Source organism: Neofelis nebulosa, chromosome 4, assembly GCF_028018385.1.
Source record: "Neofelis nebulosa isolate mNeoNeb1 chromosome 4, mNeoNeb1.pri, whole genome shotgun sequence".
Taxonomy (NCBI): Eukaryota; Metazoa; Chordata; class Mammalia; order Carnivora; family Felidae; genus Neofelis; species Neofelis nebulosa.
In genome coordinates this window covers 154,004,289-154,026,429 of record NC_080785.1, presented here as the reverse complement: position 1 = coordinate 154,026,429, position 22,141 = coordinate 154,004,289, and the positions used below count along the sequence as shown (strand labels likewise).

At 43.1% G+C, this 22,141-nt stretch overlaps 1 protein-coding gene across 3 annotated transcripts in view; it reads right to left on the bottom strand.

Moving 5' to 3' along the window:
* Positions 1 to 3,079: 3,079 nt before the first annotated feature.
* Positions 3,080 to 22,141, bottom strand: part of LRRC2 (leucine rich repeat containing 2) — a 39,515-nt gene continuing 20,453 nt past the window's right edge. For all 3 annotated transcript variants that reach the window (XM_058727202.1, XM_058727201.1, XM_058727200.1), the window contains 5 exons: positions 21,529 to 21,665; positions 16,220 to 16,365; positions 14,532 to 14,687; positions 8,119 to 8,255; positions 3,080 to 5,185 (listed from right to left, as the gene is read on the bottom strand). In XM_058727202.1, coding sequence (XP_058583185.1) covers positions 5,136 to 5,185; positions 8,119 to 8,255; positions 14,532 to 14,687; positions 16,220 to 16,365; positions 21,529 to 21,665 — 626 coding nt within the window. In that variant the 3' untranslated portion in view covers positions 3,080 to 5,135. The remainder of the gene's footprint in view (positions 5,186 to 8,118; positions 8,256 to 14,531; positions 14,688 to 16,219; positions 16,366 to 21,528; positions 21,666 to 22,141) is intronic.

Below are 22,141 nucleotides of genomic sequence, written 5' to 3'. Positions count from 1 at the left end.
GTGCTCAGCTTGTCACTGACTTCTTCATTTTCAGAACTCTGTACCCATTAGACGACAACTCGCGTTTTCTCCCTCCCTCAATCCCTGCTAACCACCATTCTTCTTTCTGTCTCTGTGAATGTGACTTCCCTAAGGACCTTATATAGGCAGACTCAGACAGCGTTTGTCTTCTTGTCACTGGTTTATTTCACTTAGCATAATATCCTCATGTTTCCTCCACGTTGTAGCATGGGAAGGATTTCCTTCCTTTCTAAGGCTGAATTATATTCCATGGTTTGTATATCCCGCATTCTGTTTATCCATCTGCAGACATCCGGGTGGCTCCCACCTCTCAAAATGCAAATGTATCAATAGCTCTTTGAGACCCTCCTTTCAACTCGTTTGGATACACGCTCAGAAGTGGAAATGGTAGAACATACAGTAATTCTATTTTTAAGTTTTTGAGGAATTGCCATGCTATTTTCCATAGCGATTCCACCATTTTACACTCTCACCAACAGGGACAAGGGTTCCAACTTCTCCACATCCTCACCAACACTTTATTTTCTGGGTTGTTGTTTTCTTTATAATAGCTATACCAATGGGTGTGCTAAATTTCTAGAAAATACAATTTTTTTTACCATGGAAGTTTTCTTTTTTTAAGCAAAGATCTTTTTTATTGTTTTTTTTAATGTTTATTTTTTATTTTTGAGAGAGAGAGCATGTGTAAACAGGGGAATGGCAGAGAGGGAGGGAGACACAGAATCCGAAGCAGGCTCCAGGCTCCGAGCTGTCAGCACAGAGCCTGTCACGGGGCTCAAACTCACAAACCGTGAGATCATGACCTGAGCCGAAGTTGGACGCTTAACCAACTGAGCCACCCAGGCGCCCCAGCAAGCTTACTCTTTCAAGGCAATATCAGAAATAATATTTGTACATCTCAGAACAGACAGAAGTATTGGGAACACAAAAGAAATGTGTAGGCAAATTCTTCTGGGGCTTGCTATTTGTTTTCAAATATTTGAGCCCAGTCTGTATACCTATTCAGCAAACTCCAGAAACTTAAAATGTGATAGTGGACAAGACAGTTACAAACACATGTCTAAGGAACAAGCGTACCTAGTAGCCCCATAAACAGCTGGCAGCTGAGTGACCAGTGAGGTAGGAAGGACATGGTGGGTCGTTAATATAAAAAGGGGTTCTGGGGCACCTGGGTAACTCAGTTGGTTAAACATCCTACTCTTGGTTTCGGCTCAGGTCATGATCTCATGGTTTTGTGAGTTCGAGCCCTGCATCAGGCTCTGTGCTGACAGTGCAGAGCCTACTTGGGATTCTCTCTCTCTCTCTCTCTCTCTCTCTCTCTCTCTCCCCCCCAATCATGTTGTCACTGTCTCTCTCAAAATAAATAAACTTAAAAAAATTTTTTTTTTGAAATTTTTAGTGGAAGGCAAGTCATAAAATGTTTAAGATGGAATCAGCCTTAGAAATTGTCTTCTCGGGGCACCTGGGTGGCTTAGTCAGTTAAGCATCCAGCTTCAGCTCAGGTCACGATCTTGCGGTTTGTGGGTTTGAGCCCCGCATCAGGCTCTCCGCTGTCAGCACAGGACCTGCTTCAGATCCTCTGTCCCCCCCTCTCGCTGTCCCTCCCCCACTTGCTCATGTTCTCTCTCTCCCTCTCTAAAATAAATAAAACTTAAAAAAATAAAGATTTATTTTACTTTTTACTTCTTGAGAGAGTCCTGGATCCCTGAGTCCCGGTGGTGACCAGATTGCAGAAGAGCCTGGAATGGGCATGTGCGTGTGAGTCCACGTTTGCACAATAAAGAGATGGCACATACAGGGAGGTGGGAAACACGTGCCGATATCCCTCCCAGAAAGACTCTACTGTATCCAAAGATAGGCGGGATGGGTGGAATGACTTAGTGTATGTCAATAAGGAAAACAAACTAGAACACAGTAGAAAACTTAGATAATGGGGACATTAAGGGAAGCGGATGTTGAATAATTTGTAAGCTCACTGAAGACTAGAGTCAAGAACTTTCATTTCAAGAAGGAATTGGAAAGTACGTTAAAATCCTAAGAAGTGTTGTTACATGATCAAAAGTTACTCTGATACCAAATATTGCTACTGACAAGTAGGGTGGGGGAAACTATTTGCTGTCCCTGTGCATCAGGAATGGAGCAGACTTAGGACACGGGAAATTAGAATCGAGTAAACCTACACCCACCACAAAACAGTACCTCGAAGTATGTTTTCCTTCCCGCTCAGAAGTAGTGAGAGATTCAAGAGACACATTGAGGTGGGAAGGAAAGGATACAGAGAAGGAAAGACAGTAACTGATTTCTGGACCTTTCTGTTTGCCATCATCACGAAGTTACCCTAAACTGGAGTTTGGCAAGCACGCCAACCGGTCATTCTAGAAAGCTCCAGCCAAGAAATGTGATGCGGACCTTGCTAGTAAGTAAAATGCACTACTGAATGATTTCACCTGAGTGTCTTTGTCCCTTTAACGTCCAATATATGAAAACGGGTATACTAATAAGCTTTTGGAACCAGAGCATTTTTCTTCTAAGAAGTACATCTTATGCCTTTATTCATATAGCTTTAGTGCTCATACCTGTGCCCCGCAATGGAAATTCCTTTTCCAAATTATGAATCAGTTCAAAAAAAAAAAAAATTAAAAAAAAAAAAAAAATCTCGCGGTCCGTGAGTTCGAGCCCCGCGTCAGGCTCTGGGCCGATGGCTCGGAGCCTGGAGCCTGTTTCCGATTCTGTGTCTCCCTCTCTCTCTGCCCCTCCCCCGTTCATGCTCTGTCTCTCTCTGTCCCAAAAATAAATAAAAAATGTTGAAAAAAAAAAATTCAAATTATGAATCAGTTCATACGCATCACATCAAATTTTCAAATCTCTAGGGTATTTCCACTAAAATACATATTCTGCGCTATAATCTGGCTGCATTTTTATACATATATGAATAGATTAAGTGGTGTCCTGCAAACGTCATATTCAAACAATATATTTGGTTTGGGATATTATGTAACATGAGATAATTATATATCAGTGCAGTACTTTTTCCCTTATATGTAACACCAACACAAGGTTTTTGCACAAAAGACTGGTTTTATTGAAATAAATTTTACATAAGTCATGGACAATGTTCATGAAAGCCCCATTTGCCCCCCCTTAAGATTTATTTTCTATTTGACTATCTACAACATATACCTTGGCATGAAACAAAGTCTCAAACTTATTCGAGTAGTTCAATTAATAAATTTCAGTCCCGATTTTAAGGAGGTAAAAAGAAAAATATAATTGTTTGTCGTTCACGTGAAGTGATTTCTCATTTTCCTACTCTCTTCATCTCTTAACCTACTTCTCAGAGTTTGTTTCTAACTTGAGGCAATCCTCCGCTGAAGTATTACCATGTGATTCTAGAATGCTCTGCCCGTTTTGCATCTGTTGAGGATAAAATACTTGGAATTATGATTCAGTCTACCAAGACAAAATATGGGGGGGTGTCATAGTAGCCCTTCTGATAAGAGAAAATAAAAATCACCCTTCATTTCTTCCCCCAAAACCCAACTGGCTAGATGTGCGTGTTCAATATGGGAGCCACCTGTGGCAATCTAAAATTAAATTTAATTAAAAATTCTAAATTACTTAAAAATTCTGCAGTTATGCCAGTCATTGTTCAAGTGGTCAAAAAGCACATGTATCTGGGGGTCACTACATTTGGACAGCACAGATATAGAACATTTCCATCACTGTAGAAAATTCTACTTAACAGCACTGAACTAGACCATGTAGGAGTTGATTCATATATAAATATATGAAATATGCACTTTTTCCTTCTTAGTCACGAGAGCTACTTGTTAAAGCTTATCTTCAACTCACAATCCTGTTGATTTTAGCTCAAGACAATGGTATAAAAATAGATATTTGTACAATTTCTCCAAATCATACGATGTGTTGTAAGAGTCCAAAGCCCTAAAATGAATCCCATCTTTGCCACCATAAAACAGTCTCATGAGCTCCCTGCGGACCGCAGCATTATGGCCATGGGCAGAGTTCTCCTGTGGTATCTGCAAGGAAGCCTTGCTAGGGGCTCCTCACCATGGTAGACTAGCCATCCCTGCTATCCTGTGCAGCCACCTTGGAAGAGGAGTCCCTGAGGGTACTACCTCTGCTCCCTGGTCTAAGGTGGGTCCCAGGACCCCCAAGGTTCCCACTCAGGGCAGGGGGACCATCCATGCAGCCCACATAAGGCTTCCTAGGACCAGCCAGGCCCCACACGGCCTCTGCTAGGGCCACCAGTGCACCCTCTGAGTGTCTTGTGCCCAATGCACGGACAGAAAATCCAGCCCTTCTTTCTACAGTCAATGCCCAAATTATATCCAAAGTCTCTCCCAAGACCCTACACTTACAAAACATCATTGAAACATATGAAAATAGCAGTTTGTATAAGCCCAAGGAAAACTCTCCTCAGTAAAAGAAATCACACATTAAAACTCCTTCAAAATAGGGGTGCCTGGGTGGCTCAGTTGGTTAAGCGTCCGACTTCAGCTCAGGTCATGATCTCACGGCCTGTGTGTTCGAGCCCCATGTCAGGCTCTGTGCTGACAGCTCAGAGCCTGGAGCCTGCTTCAGATTCTGTGTCTCTCTTCCTCTCTCTGCCCCTCCCCCATTTGCACACTCTCTCTCTCTCTGTCTCTCAAAAATAAATAAAACGTTAAAAAAAATTTTAATAAAAAAATAAAGGTAAATAAAATAAAATCTCATTTGACTAGCCCAATACAAATGTTCTTTTTACAACCCCTTTCTTTATTCCTGGATTCTTAAAATCAGTGCGATCAACTTCCTAATTTGGTCTTTGAGTTATAATTTTTAAAACGAACGCATTTTCTAAAATATTAAAGGTGGATTGTTTAGAAATAAGCATATGCAAATGAACCCTTACATATTACTTCTATAAACCCGTTTATCAACTCTCCAGCCCCCAGAGAGAAGTATTCATAAATGTGAAAATTGAAAAACATTTTTCCTAACTATGACCGTGATGTCTAGACTTTGTCCTTACGCACAAACCGTTATTCCACAACACCAAGATTGCTAGCTCCACGGGACAGGGAGATTCTGCAGTCTTCTGATGGATGGTATTAAAGCTGAAGGCTGAAAGATACTTTGGTGGTATAGCTGGGAACAGATTCTGTAACAAGAGGAACAAGTCAATTCAACCAGTCCCCATTTTATCACGCACTGTAGCTACAAGCTATGGCTTAGGTCACCACACAAGTTACTACGTCATATGTTAAGTGTAGAGATAAATGCACTCTCCTGTCCCCATTAAGGGTGACATTTGCCTTCACCAATCCTAGTCGTGCGTTAGAAACATTTACATCTAGAAGAGAATTCTTAACCCTCATTCTTTTGCAATCTCTCCAACAGACTCACACGGCTGCATCAGGATCTGGGAACTTTTATGACCCTAAAATAATACCGACTGACAAAAGAGAAATCAAAGGCCAAGGACCTGAGACCGTGGACACCAGGTAGAAGAGAAGATGGTTTGGGAGCAAAGTTGGGGCTATTCCTAAACCAAGTAGGATCTTAGGAAGTATGCCTTTTCTTAGTCTTGCTGTTGACACTGGTTACTGCCCACTCTGTCTTCACAGCCAAATTCTGTCAACGGATGGTCTAGACCAATGGCTCTCCAGGTGAGGCTCCCGGACCCAAGGCATCAACATCACCTGGGAACTTGTTAGAAATGCACGTTCTAAGCCCTACCCCGGACCTGGCGAGTCAAAATCTCGGAGGGCGGGGCCTGCAGGTGATTTTTTAGGTTCACTAATGCTTGAGGACCAGTGAGGAGTTTCACTTCCTCATCATGCTTGAATCACATGACGTTGGAGGGTCACATGTCTCACTAAAGCTACCCTTTTTTCCTTACAGCTTTGGACTCTGGGTCTGACTCAGACATTAGAGTGAAGGGGAAGGAGAGAAAAGAGGGAAGACACCACGATGAAGAAAAGAAAACAAACTTTAAAAATATGCCCAACCACATATAGGTTGAACTGTTAAGAAATTGTCATTTTTGGGGATGGCCTGGGTGGCTCGGACAGTTAAGCATCCAACTTCAGCTCAGGTCATGATCTCACGGTTCATGGGTTTGAACCCCACATCGGACTCTGTGCTGACAGCTCAGAGCCTAGAGCCTGTTTCAGATTCTGTCTCTCTCTCTTTCTCTCTCTCTCTCTCTGCCTCTCCCCCGCTTGCACACTCTGTCTCTCTCTCTCTCTCTCTCTCTCTTTCTTAAAAATAAACTTTAAAAAAATTTAAAACAAAGACATTGTCATTTTTACAGGTAAAAACCAGCTGAATATTGGCAATATCCTGTGAACCAACATAAACATATGAAGGATAGAATTATTATAATTATTTAGAAATAAATGAGTGAGTTCAAAAGCTATCATCACTAGAGGAGCCTGAGTGGCTCAGCTAGTTAAGCGTCTGACTTCGGGCTCAGGTTCTGATCTCAGGGTTCATAAGTTCAAGCCCCACGTCAGGCTCTGTGCTGACAGCCCAGGACTGGAGCCTGCTTTGGATTCTAGGTCTCTCTCTGTCTCTGCCTCTCCCCCACTCATACTCTGCCTCTCAAAAATAAATAAACATTAAAAAAATTAAAATGAAAAAAGCTATCAACACTAAAGTTAAATTTTAAAAGCAAATTATGTTATCGCTGACCAACAGATCCAAAGCTAAATACCTGTGTTCTCTAATTCTTTCTTGCATTTTTAAACAATAACTCTAAAATGCAACTATGAACAAATCAACAAAATACAACAATGAAGGTTTACCCAAGAGGAAAATTATACAATCCAAAGATAAATTTTGACAAAATAAATGGTTCTCTATTTGTTTCATGTTTCACACAAATTTCTAATTTATTTCACAATATTTGGTTTTCTCAAAGATTTTTTAGTGTTTATTTTTGAGAGAGAGAGAGAGAGAGAGAGAGAGAGCAAGTGGGAGAGGGGCAGAGACAGAGGGAGACAGAGGATCCGAAGTCGGCTCTGGGCTGAGAGCAGAGAGACCATTGTGGGGCTCAAACTCACGAACCGTGAGATCGTGACCTGAGCTGAGGTTGGACATTCAACCGACCAAGCCACCCAGGCGCTCCTATCTCATAATATTTCAACATCCAAGATTAGGGATGACCGAATAGATCGGAGGTAAAAGTTTTAATTTGACAAATAAATGGTGTCTTTCAGTGCTGTCATGAAACCCCTGAATAGCTACATGTGATCAATCATCTTTAGTCCATGAATGGGGGGTGAGGGGCGGGCAGCAAGCCCACATGCAAATTTTCTGAGGGTGACTGAGGTGCACATTTTCAAAGCTCTGGGGGCCAGGGCCACCTCCTCCCTAAATCCACCTGCGGGACATCTTTCTGGCAGGTCCATACCTAACTCACAAAAACAAGGGACCTGGAAAAGTAAGAGAGAACTCTCAGGCATCCATACCCAGGAAGCAGGTGGCGATTAGAAAAACAAAGAGTGACTTATGCCTTTTTCCTGTGTTTGTGTGCTTGTGGCAGAAAGAAGGGCTTCTGACATTCCCGAAAACACTTTGGAAAACAGCCACTGAGGAGAAGGCTTCCCGCCCTTTCCTGAGGTCCTGTGACCGCCCGTGCTCCTCTGTAATATCACCACCCGTGGGAAAACCAGAGCTAAACCAACCTAGGTACTAGTCTGCCACCTCGCGTTTCTCCTTTTGTGATTTTTATATATAAGTGGACCTTGATTTATGTAAGACCCAACTTTTCTAAAGTTGAACTTAAATGGACTTTGAAATGGAATCTTACCTTCCCATTAACTAGGATAGCCTTTTGTCAATGTCATTTAGTTAAAAACTCATATACAGTCAGTAATGCCAAGTCTGAAGTGTATGCTCCCTGGCCTGTCAAATAGTTGATGACAGGTACACTAGAAAATGTTAGTATTGTAGAGAAACTATAGATATTGGGTACCTGGAAAAATAACCAATTAGCGTGTTGTCGATGTGACTCGTGTCAAATGTGTCGCATGAGCGCACAGAATCTTGTATATTCATTTAAAAGAATTTTAAAGGTGATTGACGTACCTCTTTCTTTAAGATCTTCAATATAGGCTTTCAAAAATTCTTTATCAAAGTGTTGACGATCTTGTTCACTTTCCATCACTTCCACACCGTCTTCACACTGGGTATTATCAATAGGATTGTCCATAAGGCTTACAAATCTATTCGAGAAAATATGGACAGTATCACATTTTCACCTGTGCATTTTTAACCACAACATTCCTCTCACATGAAGTGAAGTTTTGTGGTACCGAATCGCAAGTTCTTGGTTATCCTTGAAGGTCACAGCCGGCCACATAATATTAACGTCACCAGTGGAACTGCCCTGTGGAAAAATCTAACAGGATTATGGGAGCAGTCCTGCCTGCTCAGGGCCTGCTGGGAAAATGAGAGCTACTTAGATGCAAAGGACAGTGGACAGGAGGCCCTGAGACAGACGCTAACCCTTGCTCACAGTCAGGCCCTTTAAACTGGGTGATGTCCAATGGAATAGAATAGAAACCTCAGAACTAGACCCACAAACGTATGGCCAACTAATCTTTGACAAAGCAGGAAAGAACATCCAATGGAAAAAAGACAGTCTCTTTAACAAATGGTGCTGGGAGAACTGGACAGCAACATGCAGAAGATTGAAACTGGACCACTTTCTCACACCATTCACAAAAATAAACTCAAAATGGATAAAGGCCCTGAATCTGAGACAGGAAACTCAAAACCCTAGAGGAGAAAGCAGGAAAAGACCTCTCTGACCTCAGCCGTAGCAATTTCTTACTTGACACATCCCCAAAGGCAAGGGAATTAAAAGCAAAAATGAACTACTGGGACCTTATGAAGATAAAAAGCTTCTGCACAGCAAAGGAAACAACCAACAGAATAGGAAAAGATATTTGCAGATGACATATCAGACAAAGGGCTAGTATCCAAAATCTATACAGAGTTCACCAAACTCCACACCCGAAAAACAAATAATCCAGTGAAGAAATGGGCAGAAAACATGAATAGACACTTCTCTAAAGAAGACATCCAGATGGCCAACAGGCACATGAAAATATGCTCAATGTCACTCCTCATCAGGGAAATACAAATCAAAACCACACTCAGATATCACCTCACGCCAGTCAGAGTGGCCAAAATGAACAAATCAGGAGACTATAGATGCTGGAAAGGATGTGGAGAAATGGGAACCCTCTTGCACTGTTGGTGGGAATGCAAATTGGTGCAGCCACTCTGGAAAACAGTGTGGAGGTTCCTCAAAAAATTAAAAATAGACCTACCCTATGACCCAGCAATAAGACTGCTAGGAATTTACCCAAGGGATACAGGAGTACTGATGCATAGGGGCACTTGTACCCCAATGTTTATAGCAGCACTCTCAACAATAGCCAAATTGTGGAAAGAGCCTAAATGTCCATCAACTGATGAATGGATAAAGAAATTGTGGTTTATATACACAATGGAGTACTACGTGGCAATGAGAAAGCACGAAATATGGCCCTTTGTAGCAACGTGGATGGAACTGGAGAGTGTTATGCTAAGTGAAATAAGTCATACAGAGAAAGACAGATACCATATGGTTTCACTCTTATGTGGATCCTGAGAAACTTAACAGAAACCCATGGGGGAGGGGAAGGGAAAAAAAAAGAGGTTAGAGTGGCAGAGAGCCAAAGGATAAGAGACTCTTAAAAACTGAGAACAAACTGAGGGTTGATGGGGGTGGGAGGAAGGGGAGGGTGGGCTGGGCGATGGGTATTGAGGAGGGCACCTTTTGGGATGAGCACTGGGTGTCGTATGGAAACCAATTTGACAATAAACTTCATATATTGAAAAAAAAAATTTTTTTTAAATAATAAACTGGGTGATGTCCTACTATGTTTGCTATGACTCCCAACTAGTGTTATCAAACTCTAAAACGAGGTGAGTTAAGTTACAGAGGACACTCAATAGACAAAATCCCCACAACGAAAAAGATGGAAAGGAAAGAAACAAAAATGGGATTTGATCTGTCTTCACAGTTTTCAAAGATGTTTTGATGTGAAAGGGGATGTTATTATTTCAATTCAAAATAGGAAATCCCTCAGGGCACCTGGGTGGCTCAGTGGGTTAAGCATCCGACTTCGGCTCAGGTCATGATCTCACCGTTCGTGGGTTCGAGCCCCGCGTCAGACTCTGTGCTGACAGCTGGGAGCCTGGAACCTGCTTGGGATTCTGTGTCTCCCTCTCTCTCTGCCCCTCCCCCACTCGCACACACACACACACACACACACACACACACACACTGTCTCTCTCAAAAATAAATAAACATTAAAACAAAATTTTTTTTAATAAAAAGAAGAAAAAAAGGAAATCCCTCAAATAGTCTTTGGTCTGTGGGCCCGGCCGGCTTGGGCGATAGCTGTTCTCATTGGTTTGTAGGAGTTCTATATACATGGAAGATAAAGCCACCCATCTATCCTATTTCAGTACACATATTCCTTAGTTCAATTCCCTTTTAACTTTATTTAATGTCTAACGTGGAGATAGCAACAAAGTTGTAATTTCCTTTGCAAGCTCTTTCATTGAATTAATTTTATCACCCTTCGCTATCCAGGAAAAAAAAAAAGCCTGTAGGTTATCATTCTTCAATGTTTTATCCAAGTAATTGCTGTCTGTATTTTATTTTTTGCTGTTTATTTATTCATTCTGAGTGACAAAGAGAACAAGAGCAGAGGGGACGAGAGAGAGAGAGAGAGAGAGAGAGAGAGAGAGAGAGAGAGAGAGAGAAAGGGAGAGAGAGGGAATCCCAAGAAGGCTCTAGGCCATCAACTCAGAGCCCGACACAGGGTCTGGATCCCGTGAACTGTGAGATCACGACCTGAGCTGCAATCAAGAGTCAGATGCTTCGTCGACTGAGCCACCCAAGCGCCCCTGTATGTATTTTAAAATTTGATAGGCACAAGGATACTTTTTATTGAAAGCCATAGTCTCTCACCCTGCCTCTGTCTCTCAGATCCCAGAGGCAAGCTCTTTCATCTGTGAATCATTATTTTTACTTAACCTGCCGGAAATCTCTTTTACGCAGGACAAATACTTCAATGTTGTTACATCAAGCGGAGGCATCCCTTCTCTTCCCTTCAGTTGCCCGACCCTCCCACCTCCCAGTTTTTACGATCCATACTTTCACTTTTTCAACATCCTAGTATGGAAATTTTCCAACGTTCAAAAGGGTCGAAAAAATTTTACAGTGAACACCCCCATACCCACCACCTAGGTTCCATACGTAAGATTTTATGGCTTTTGCCTTATCACACACCCAGCCGTCCTCCCTCCATCCACTCGTCAGGCCGTCTTATTTTTTGATGCATTCAAAGCACATCGCAGACATCACAGACTTTTACTTTTGCATTAACACCAACGCTGTCCGCATCCTGATCCAAAACCGTATTTAACTTTTCCATCTTGCCTGAAGTTTGATTCTAAAGTTGAAAAATTTGTATTCTTGGGACAATTATCTGGGAAGGCTTGGTGATGCCTTCCCCCTGGGGAGGCTCCAAACACAGAACTCCGGGGTCTTTCCCCCAGGGCCACCCTAGAGGAAACCTCAGGCTTTTGGCCAGGGGGCCAGACTGTGGGGGGTGAGTGGTCTGCCGGATGGAATCGAGGAGGAGATTGGAAGGTGGGGGGGCCATCTGTTTACTTGAGATTTTCCTTTATTTTTAGCACCATGTCTCAGGCGGCACCAACACGTGCCTGGAATTTCTGACCTCGAGCTTCTTCGGAGTTCTCCAGGGCAAATGGGCTCAGTTTCTTGGTTTCTAAACTTGGTTTCTAAACTTGGTTTCCATACAATTTTTATCAGTCACCACTGTTCTGTCTGCCGTTTGTCTCCCAAAGTTGTGTTATGATCTCTCATTCTGGGAAAGCCTTCTCCTGCTTTCTTGATCATTGTCGATTGTAGGTTTTATTATTTTCCTCATCTCAGCGGGGTCTCCAGAAGGATAGGTGTTAAATACATGGTCAAGCTACCATCATTAACATCTTATTCCTTTTATGGTTTTCTTTTTATATTTAATCTGTGGCTTTCTCTATATGTCTTCCTACATGCTATATACGATATACAGCACATACATGGCTATGTGCCATAAGCTGTCTTATGCTATAAAGTGACGAACAGACTTTGTCTTTCCCTGAGTAGCCAACTTCTTTAATGGCATATTAAGTCACTCATACCTTCCCCACTGGCTTATGAAAATCCCTGTATCATATACTAGGGTTAATTTCAGTACTACCTATTCTGTTCTAATAATTCACCTACGAATCATTGCCTAACATGACCTCATTTTAATTATTACACGCCAGTTTTTTGTTTTAAGTTTATTTATTTATTTTGAGAGAGAGAGTGAGCGTGGGAGGGACGAGAGAGATAGAGAGAGAATCCCAAGCAGGCTCTACGTTGTCAGCATGGAGCCTGATGCGGGTTCGAACTCACAAACTGTGAGGTCATGACCTGAGCTGAAACCAAGAGTCGGACGCTTAACCCGACTGAGCCACACAGGTGCCCCGTTATTCTACCTTTTAAACCCATCATAATTCTCAGTAAGGCAAATTCTGCCCCGTCACTCTTGTTTTCCAAAGTTATCATTGCTGTTCTTAGCTTTTTGCCTTTTAGGTGTACTTTCACATCAGCTTTTCAAGTTCCAAAAAAAGAAATTCCACTGGAGTTATGGTTGGGATCATATTATACACTTAAGTATAATTTTTGGAAGAAATCATATGTTTATAGTCTTTTCATCCAGAAAAGACAGTATGTCTTTCCAAATATTCAAGACCTCTTCGGTAGGCTTTGGGAGCACTTTTTTAGTTTATTCCTTATAAAGAGCTATTTTGCTAGCATTTTGTCTAGATTTCTTTTTTAGGTTTTTATATTTTTGGCTAATACTATTACTGTCATTATTCCCTTCCACTATTTTTCTACAGGTTATTTATAGAAGTCTTAATGCAAACTTCTATCTAGGGGTTTTTTTTTATTTAACTTTTAGGGGCGCCTGGGGGGCTCAGTCGGTTGAACGTCCGACTTCGGCTCAGGTCACGATCTCACGCTTCATGGGTTCAAGCTCCTTGTCAGACTCTGTGCTGACAGTTCAGAGCCTGAAGCCTATTTCGGATTCTGTGCCTTCCTCTCTGTCTCTGTCCCTCCCCCACTTGTGCTCTGCTTCTCTCTCTCAAAAATAAATAAACATTAAAAAAAATTTACACCTTTATTAATTCAAAGAGCTTCCATCCGGTTCTTTGAGATTTCCAAGTCCTACAATTACTATCGTTTGACATGACTTTAGTCGCCTGCACGCAGGTCAGTTTTACCCTGAGCGGAAGTCTCCTGACCGGAAGTCTCCCTCCCGTGCATCCTTGGTTGAGAAGCTGTCACGCCTGCTCCCAGCTGGCTGAATGTGGAAGGGGCTTAAGGGTGGGTCCTGCCAGCCCTCTCACCAGGGGGCCCCTTCTCATCCAGAAGACATTCCTGGGACTGCCAAGGACAGGGGAGGACCCATTCCAGTGGAAAGAGTATGTGGGGCAGAGGAGAGAAGTTATACCCCATTCATCCTGTGATTACACAGTGAGGGATGTAGTCTCTCTCTTTGCAGTTGTCAACTTCTTTACTTCTGTCTGCTATGCATCTTATTGCCAGGATTGGAAGACGAGGAAGATTTAGGCTGATAGTGAGCATTTACCACTGGAAGAATTGGGCGCCCCTGGGAAAGAGCCCCTTGAATGATGGTCTTAGCCAACAACTGGTACTCAAGGCAGGGGGACGCTCTGGACACAGTGATAAAATGGCTGTCACTGGAGTGGCCTCGTGTAAAGCTTCCTGGAATGGGTCAAAACGGGCTCAGGAGAGAGGTGATGGGGGGACCCCCCCGCAGCCTCAAATTCTGGCAGCCGGGAGCCGAGGGGATGTGCCCTGGGGTCAGCTTCAGGGGAGGGTGGAGCGGGGGGCTTTTCAAGTCCACTGCCAAGGTAAGAAAGACCGTTCAGTGTCTCACGCCAGATTGGAATCTGTTTGGGTCACATTTGCATGGATGGTTTTTCTGAGTTTGGGGTGGTTTACACATACCTTTAAGGAAACCAGAGAGCGAGGCAACCAGGAAACATTCAAAGCCACTGACCCTCCAGGCTCAACAACAGACCAGGGAGCCCTGGACAACTGCCCTGTCATGCTTTAAGTGGTAGCATTTGCCCAGAAATCCTCTGAGTTCTACCTCCCCATGCCAGTGGCCAAAACCTTCAAAATCCTGTCAAAAGGCATCGGAACCTCTGTGAACCTCTGTGAACAGGGATCAGGTCCTCAGAGCACAAGAACCACCTAACCTGGTTCCTGAAACAGGCGGGCGCCCAGGCTCCAGGCTCCAGGCTCCAGGCACTCGTTACCTTGTGTCTGACTGTCTCTACTGGGATCTACTCACTTTAAAGGTGTGGACGAGTCACACAGGGCCGTGGGGAGCTCCACCAAATGGTCCCCACTGACGACTAACAAGGCCAGCTTCTTTAGGTTAAGCAAGGCATACGGAAGGTAGGTCAGCTTGTTCTTATACAAGATAAAGGTCTGCAGCTCTTCTAGCCTAAGAAGGAGCAAAAGGCAATAAAATATGAGGACTGACGTCACAGCTGAAAAACCAAAGCAAATGACACATCAATTCTGGTATGAAATCCCTATAGGCGACCCCTGCGAGAATAAGCTGACTTCGAAATTTAAATAGAGTCATGCCAGGTGACGTGAATTTTAAGTTTTCTCTGGCTTAATTGCCAGCCGAAGACCCAAAGAGAGCAGCGGGATCAGCAAACTGCACAATGTGCACGAGGCCGAGAGGGGGCCTGACACCCGGTCATCCCTCCGAGGAGCCGTCGCATTCCCCGGGGTCAGCGGGGCGTGGGAAAGGACCCGCCCTGGAGCTGGGCTGAGAACGAACAGATTTGGGCAACATATTGCCTTGTGCACATCTGGAAAGCACAGTATTCCTCCCCCATCATATTTCCTATCTTTGAAATGGAAAAGCAACCCGCAGAATGAACAGGAAACGAGCAAACTACGCTCCCGCTGTGTTTCACTTCTTTCCCATTTCATTCTAACTCAGTGACACCCCCCTGCAGCTTTTTCTTGCATTCACTTGCAAAACCTTGACCCATCCCACAAATATTTCACAGAGTTCCCCTTGTGTTTCAAAGTAGAGCAGTTCCCACTTAGTCTCACAACCTGGGAAGCACCGATGTATTACAGGTGGCCAAGAGTACAGAAAGGTCATATGAGTGACCTTCAGAACTGAGCCAGTTTTGGCCTCTGTGTCATAACAGCTTACTTATTATTATATACTTCAAGTATACTTAGAGTAGTAAGTATTACTTACTTATTACTATTTTGTTATAATGAAGACTGTGGATTTAAAACCATGTTAAACTCTGGACCAGCCATGCAGGAGCCTAATATTATTGGTGGAATGAATGAATGAATGAATGAATGAATCTTACATGATCCAGTGTAATTTTTTTTTTTTTTAAGTAAGCTCTACACTCAACGTGGGGCTTGAACTACGACCCTGAGATCAGGACTCGCATATTCTACTGACTGAGCCAGCCAGGCACCCCAGTGTGATTAATTTTTTTAAAAATGACATACAAGTATATAATTGGAAAAAACTTACTAACCGTATCAATTTCGTTTGAAAGATTTGGTACAATAAACCAATAAATGAAACCAATAAAAATGATCCTTACTGATACTATAAACAGAGTGGTAATATGTATAAAAACACAGAGTGATAGGTTTCTATTCCATAGATAATAAGCATGCTTTTCCATTTCTGTGGAATAAAAGAAAGCTAATGATAGCATTCTATTGAGGACAGAAGTAAATTAAAGTTCACCAAGACCAAGAAGGTGTGTTCAAATGCACATTTATGTGCACACACACGTATGACACAGACTGGAAATTGTCTTATTATTTCCCACAGACGCATCTCCCGGAAACAACAAACTCTTGGAAGATGCGTTGATTTTGAAGACCATCCACGGGTTACACATGTTTAAAGTGGCAACGGTGTTTAAGGCGTTAGTAACTAATGCATACACACCTCACCTTCAGAACGCGAGTAGCTACCTGTCTATATCTTGGGGCAGGTCAGTCAGGCTATTGTTGCTGATATCCAACCACTGCAAATTAGACATCCTCAGGACACAGATCGGGACACTGGCAAACTTGTTGGCCGCGATATCTACGAATGTCACTTGCTTCAAGTTACTTAACTAGAAAGGAATAACAACATGTATACTCTAATTACTTTTCTAGAATGAAGTTCGACTAATAATTTTTAGGTGATGTTTCTTCTCAAAGGCACCTCTAGAAATCTACGCAACACAGACCCATATAACATGAATTTTGGAGCACCTACGGATGTGCTCCATGCTGGGGGTACTAAGATCGACGGCACATAGAGGCTGCCCTCAAGGAGTTCACACTTTCCAAAATAAGCAATGCAATTTTTATGTAGCAAGAACTAACGTGAAGAAGGTTTCAACTGGCAGTATTCGGTAACACAGACATAAGTGGCTAATATGCCAACGTCAAGGTGGAGTAAGGGTCAGGGGTCAGGAAAGATTTCATGGAGAATGGAGTATTTGCACTGGGTCCTGAGGTTCCTCGACAGGTGGGAAGACAGGGAAGGCAACTCCAGGTGGGGAACAGCCTGTGCAAAGTCCCAGAAAACAAAAAAGCACAAGCTTTCGAGAATAGAATGACTTGAAGACAGCCAAAGGAGTCCCAACAAATCTTAAAAAGACTCAGAAAGGGACAAGGCAAATGATCAGAGATCTCTACTATTTCAGGGTTTTTTTAAAACATAATTTAGATCTCTACTATTTATGTCTTATCTCCATAATCTGTGTTTTTAACATGGTGACTGAATCCGTAGGGGAATATACATTTTTCAGTTTATTTATTTATTCTGGGAGAGAAAGTATGAGTGGGGGAGGGGCAGAGAGAGAGAGGAAAAGAGAGAGAATCCCAAGCAAGCCCCATGCTGTCCACGCAGAGCCCAACACGGGATTCAAATCCACAACCATGAGCTCATGACCTGAGCTGAAATCAAGAGTCGGACGCCCAACCGACACAGCCACCCAGGCGTCCTGGGAAATATACTTTTTTTTCTTTCAAATGCAAATCTATGAACAGCGAATAAAGCAGGAAAATGTCTCTCATGTTTGGATTTGATTTTGTAAATCAGGCCGTGACTATGAAATACATAATAAGGAGCTACCTTTTACTGGCTTATTCTGAGAGTCCACAAATAAAACTTGAGCTGCCTCTCAGAATACATTTTCAAAATGGTTCCACAATATGGAACCAACTGGACCAATAGGAGGAACTACTAAAAAGTAGAGAAGAAAGAAGCAGTAGGTTTATGCCTCTATTTACCTGAATATAATACCTAATTCCATATTGCCAAATTTGCCCAAGCGAGGCACAGTCCAAAGTGGTCCTATTGAATGGGCACATCCTAATTTTGCTCTTGTTTTGAGTTCATAAAAAGAAATGTGAAAGGCCGCCTGGGTGTCTCAGTTGGTTGAGGGACTAACTCCTGATTTCAGCTCAGATCATGATCTCACAGTTCGTGAGTCTGAGCCCCACATCGGGCTCTGTGCTGACAGTGCGGAGGCTGCTTGGGATTCTCTCTCTCTCTCCCTCTCTCTGCCCCTCCTCCCCTTCTCTTGAAAAAATAAAATGTGCGAGGTATCAGAAAAGGATTTGGGGAGCACCTTAAAAAAATGAGCATGAAGACAGGAATGTGACAGTCAAAGAAGATGCTTTGGGTGCCCACGATTCAGTCTGAACTTCCTGACTGTGTGGCCAGGGTTATCAGATCAGCAGAAAAATCAAGACTGAACTCTCCTCGGTCTCTCGTCTTTCTTCTTTTTACGATAAATGTAGAAAGTGCATTTTTTGGACTGTAGAATAAATTACCGGGGATATTTAAAGGAAATGACGTAAGACGTTTGTGAAAATTAGAATAAGGAAAATCACAGCGGTATTCAACTAGCAAGGAGACGGAAGGCCCAGATCTAGCCATTGCCCACCAGCTACTTTCATCAAGGGCAAAGCAAAACACTCACAAACTCTTTTGAAAGGTAATTCTATTTGTCTGAAAATTCCAGTGTTGTCTAGATAAAAATCTGACGTTCAGTCATAATAAATACAACACGCATTAACACAGAAGTTTCATTATCTTTACCTTTGTCTCAAAATTCCTGACGGTTCCTTCCGGTAACTTTCTATACATCATTTATTCTACTCGCTGTCTATTTGAATTTGAATTCAGGATTACATCAATTATTTGTGAGAGAAGCATCCTCATGAAGACAGGGCACAACAATGTGACGGCATTGAACCCTACTGAACCATACACTTAAAAATGGTCACAATGGGGGCGCCTGGGTGGCTCAGTCGGTTAAGCATCTGACTCTTGATTTCGGCTCAGGTCATGATCTCACAGTTTGTGGGTTCCAGCCCCACGTCAGGCTCTATGCTGACAGCTCAGAGCCTGGAGCTTCTTCGGATTCTGTGTCTCCCTCTCTCTCTGCCCTCCCCTGCTTGTGCTCGCTCACTCTCTCTCCCTCAAAAGTAAAAAATGAACATGAAAGAGAATTTTTAAAAAATAATAAAAATGGTCACGATGGCAAACATAATGTTAGTTTTTTAACCAATAAAAAATTTTTTTTTCAATGCTAGCATTTGGATATGGCATCCGGGCAAACAGTGGTTTCCTGAGTCTGTAGACATCAGAACCTGGGGTGCTGTGTGCTTCCATTGGGTAAATACAAGTTGGACACGTGAGGCTGAGATGCCCTCACAGATGACACTGCCTTTAACATGACCGTGCAGCCTGTCTTCAGGTATATGGTTTTTCATCTATCTTGAATAAACCACAGTTTGAACAGATAGTTGAAAATGTTGGCCACTGAGAACCGTTCAGGACTGAATTCGCGAAGTTATAGATAGGAAGAATCAGTGAACTATGAGAACGCAGCCAACTGGGGAAGCATAACAAATACTGTGCATTTATGGAATCCCATTCAAAGCAAAGAGCCTAGGGGCACCTGGGTGGCGCAGTCGGTTAAGTGTCCGACTTCAGCCAGGTCACGATCTCGCGGTCCGTGAGTTCGAGCCCCGCGTCAGGCTCTGGGCTGATGGCTCGGAGCCTGGAGCCTGTTTCCGATTCTGTGTCTCCCTCTCTCTCTGCCCCTCCCCCGTTCATGCTCTGTCTCTCTCTGCCCCAAAAATAAATAAAAAACGTTGAAAAAAAAAAAATTTAAAAAGCAAAGAGCCTAAAAAATCTATATCCAGAGGGGCGCCTGGGTGGCGCAGTCGGTTAAGCGTCCGACTTCAGCCAGGTCACGATCTCGCGGTCTGTGAGTTCGAGCCCCGCGTCAGGCTCTGGGCTGATGGCTCGGAGCCTGGAGCCTGTTTCCGATTCTGTGTCTCCCTCTCTCTCTGCCCCTCCCCCATTCATGCTCTGTCTCTCTCTGTCCCAAAAATAAATAAAAAACGTTGAAAAAAAAATTAAAAAAAAAAAAATCTATATCCAGAGACCATTTGCTCCCGCGGGTGTCAATATAGTTTAGGTGAACCAGGTGAAAAACAACAACCCAAATGGTGACTGCCTGGTGCTGCCTGATATGCCAGCTCATGGGGATTAAGTGCGAGGAGGCAAGACAGAATTTCGAGGGCGAGATCGAAATATCCTACAAGTGAATTCGGTGGATCGTACACTTACAATGGCTGAATTGGGGGCCGTATGAATTATATTTCAACAAAGCGGGGAGGCGAGGAGAAGGGACAGAGAAGCAAGCCTAGGAGGCTAGGTCAGGTGACGGACAACACGGGCTTGGACTAGGGTGTTGGTGGCAAGGTGCTGGGCAGGAGTCAGATACAGAATATATTCTAAAGGGCATGCTCAACAGGACTTATTTACAGAGTGGTTACAGGGCGTGGGAGCAACAGAGGTCAAGTTGACTTGGCTTGCTTCCAGCCTGGACAACCGAGAGAAGACTGGGTCCCTTTCTTTCTTCCTTTCTTTCTTTCTTTCTTTCTTTCTTTCTTTCTTTCTTTCTTTCTTTCTCTTTAATGTTTATTTATTTTTGAGAGAGAGGCAACAGCACAAGTGGGGAGAGGGCAGAGACAGAGGGGAAGATGCAGAACCCGAAGCAGGCTCCAGGCTCTGAGCTGTCAGCACAGAGCCCGACGCGGGGCTCGAACTCACAAACCGTGAGATCATGACCTGAGCCAAAGTCGGACGCTCAACCGACTGAGCCACTCAGGTGCCCAGAGCCATTTTCTAAACTAAGGAGGCTTGGGGAATGAGCAGTCTTATGAAGGGGGTCACGCCCTTGGGGGGGCACCCCTCACCCGGACCACTGTCGGGCATTTCCTGGGGCGACAGTAGAAGCGACTACTTCCTCCCACCCAGAAGTTTCCAGGCAAGGACCATAACACCCCATCTAGGACTATAATCAGTGGGCGTTGGCAGGACCACATGAGCACTACTGTTTCCGGTGTGTTCATTACCAGTTCGTTACCATGAGATCCATATCTCCCTTCAGCATAAGAAGCCTGTTGAGTTTTATTTGGCAATAAACTCTGCTCCCTTTCAGCTGTTCCATTTTATCAGAATATGATGTTAAATCATGAATGAATACAGACCAAAAGTAATGAACTTAATTCATTTGATTTCGATTAATGAACTTTTAAAATCCTATCTGTAAGACGATTTTTGTTACCTCTTAGTTTTTATGAATATATAAACTTTAAAAAATCTTACCCCCTTTATTCCCATTTCTGATTTATTTCACAATTGCAGATAAGCATTACAGACAACAGGAATCTTACATTAAATAGGCATTAAATAAAAATATCCTCTGTGAAAATAGGACATTTTGCCTAGTTTTTTGTAGCTTTTTATTTGTTTTGTTTCTTTTAAGTTTATTTATTTTTGAGAGAGAGAGACAGAGAGAGTGAGCAAGGGAGGGGCAGAGAGAGAGGGAGAGAGAGAACCCCAGCAGGCTCCACGCTGCCAGTGCAGAGCCCAATGTGGGGCTCAAACCCACAAACCGTGAGATCGTAACATGAACCGAAACCAAGAGTCAGACGCTTAACCAACCGAGCCACCCAGGCGCCCCAGTGTTTGTTTTTGTTTTGTTTTGATGGCTTTTCCGAACTTAAATTCAGCTCCTGGTCTAGTGTAAGAACACTTTAAAGGACCTTCCAATTGCTGGTATAGTGATTGACATGTCAAGAAACTGTGATATAACAAAGATGGATTTCATCTTGTAAAACATCTTCCCCACGTTATAGATCATCCCACGTCATAAGTCAAATAAAAGTAACTCATAGTGCAAACGTGATCGCTTTCTTACTTCAAAGGGGAGCTCAGTTAATTCCAGATTTCCGGAACAATCCAGTTTCTCGAGATTTTCGCAGTCCCCCAGCTCCGGAGGGATGCTCTTCAGATGGTTGAAACTCACATTGAGTTCTCTCAGGTTCTTCAAACAACCTGTCATCAGAACAAATGAACATCCATGGGGTAGATCCCTTATGGTTTTTTAACGGCAAAAGCAAGACAAAGATACAACACGTTTGTACAAATGGTGGGGGGGAGACAGGAAACATAATTTTGTATTTGTTTTTTTAAGCACTTCACTAGGCAGCCGCAGACCTTCACCTCTCACACCCCAAGAAAAAGAGAAGCAGTAGTGATCATCCGGTCTTCATTTTCAGCTACTGATGGAAATTTATCAAATGTTGATCAAAATGACCTACCAGGCTACACGAAACTCATCAACGGAACTAATATCCGGGACCGACTATTGAGGTTTATGTTTACAGTGAACATGTCATTGCACGTTTGTCCTTCTAAAACTGAAAGAAAATAGACACGAAGCTCCCAAACACGGCACTGCTCACTCGTGACACTTCTAGCTTCTTCTGCGCAACTGGCCCACGTCTGCCTGTGCCGAGTTCCGCAGGCGG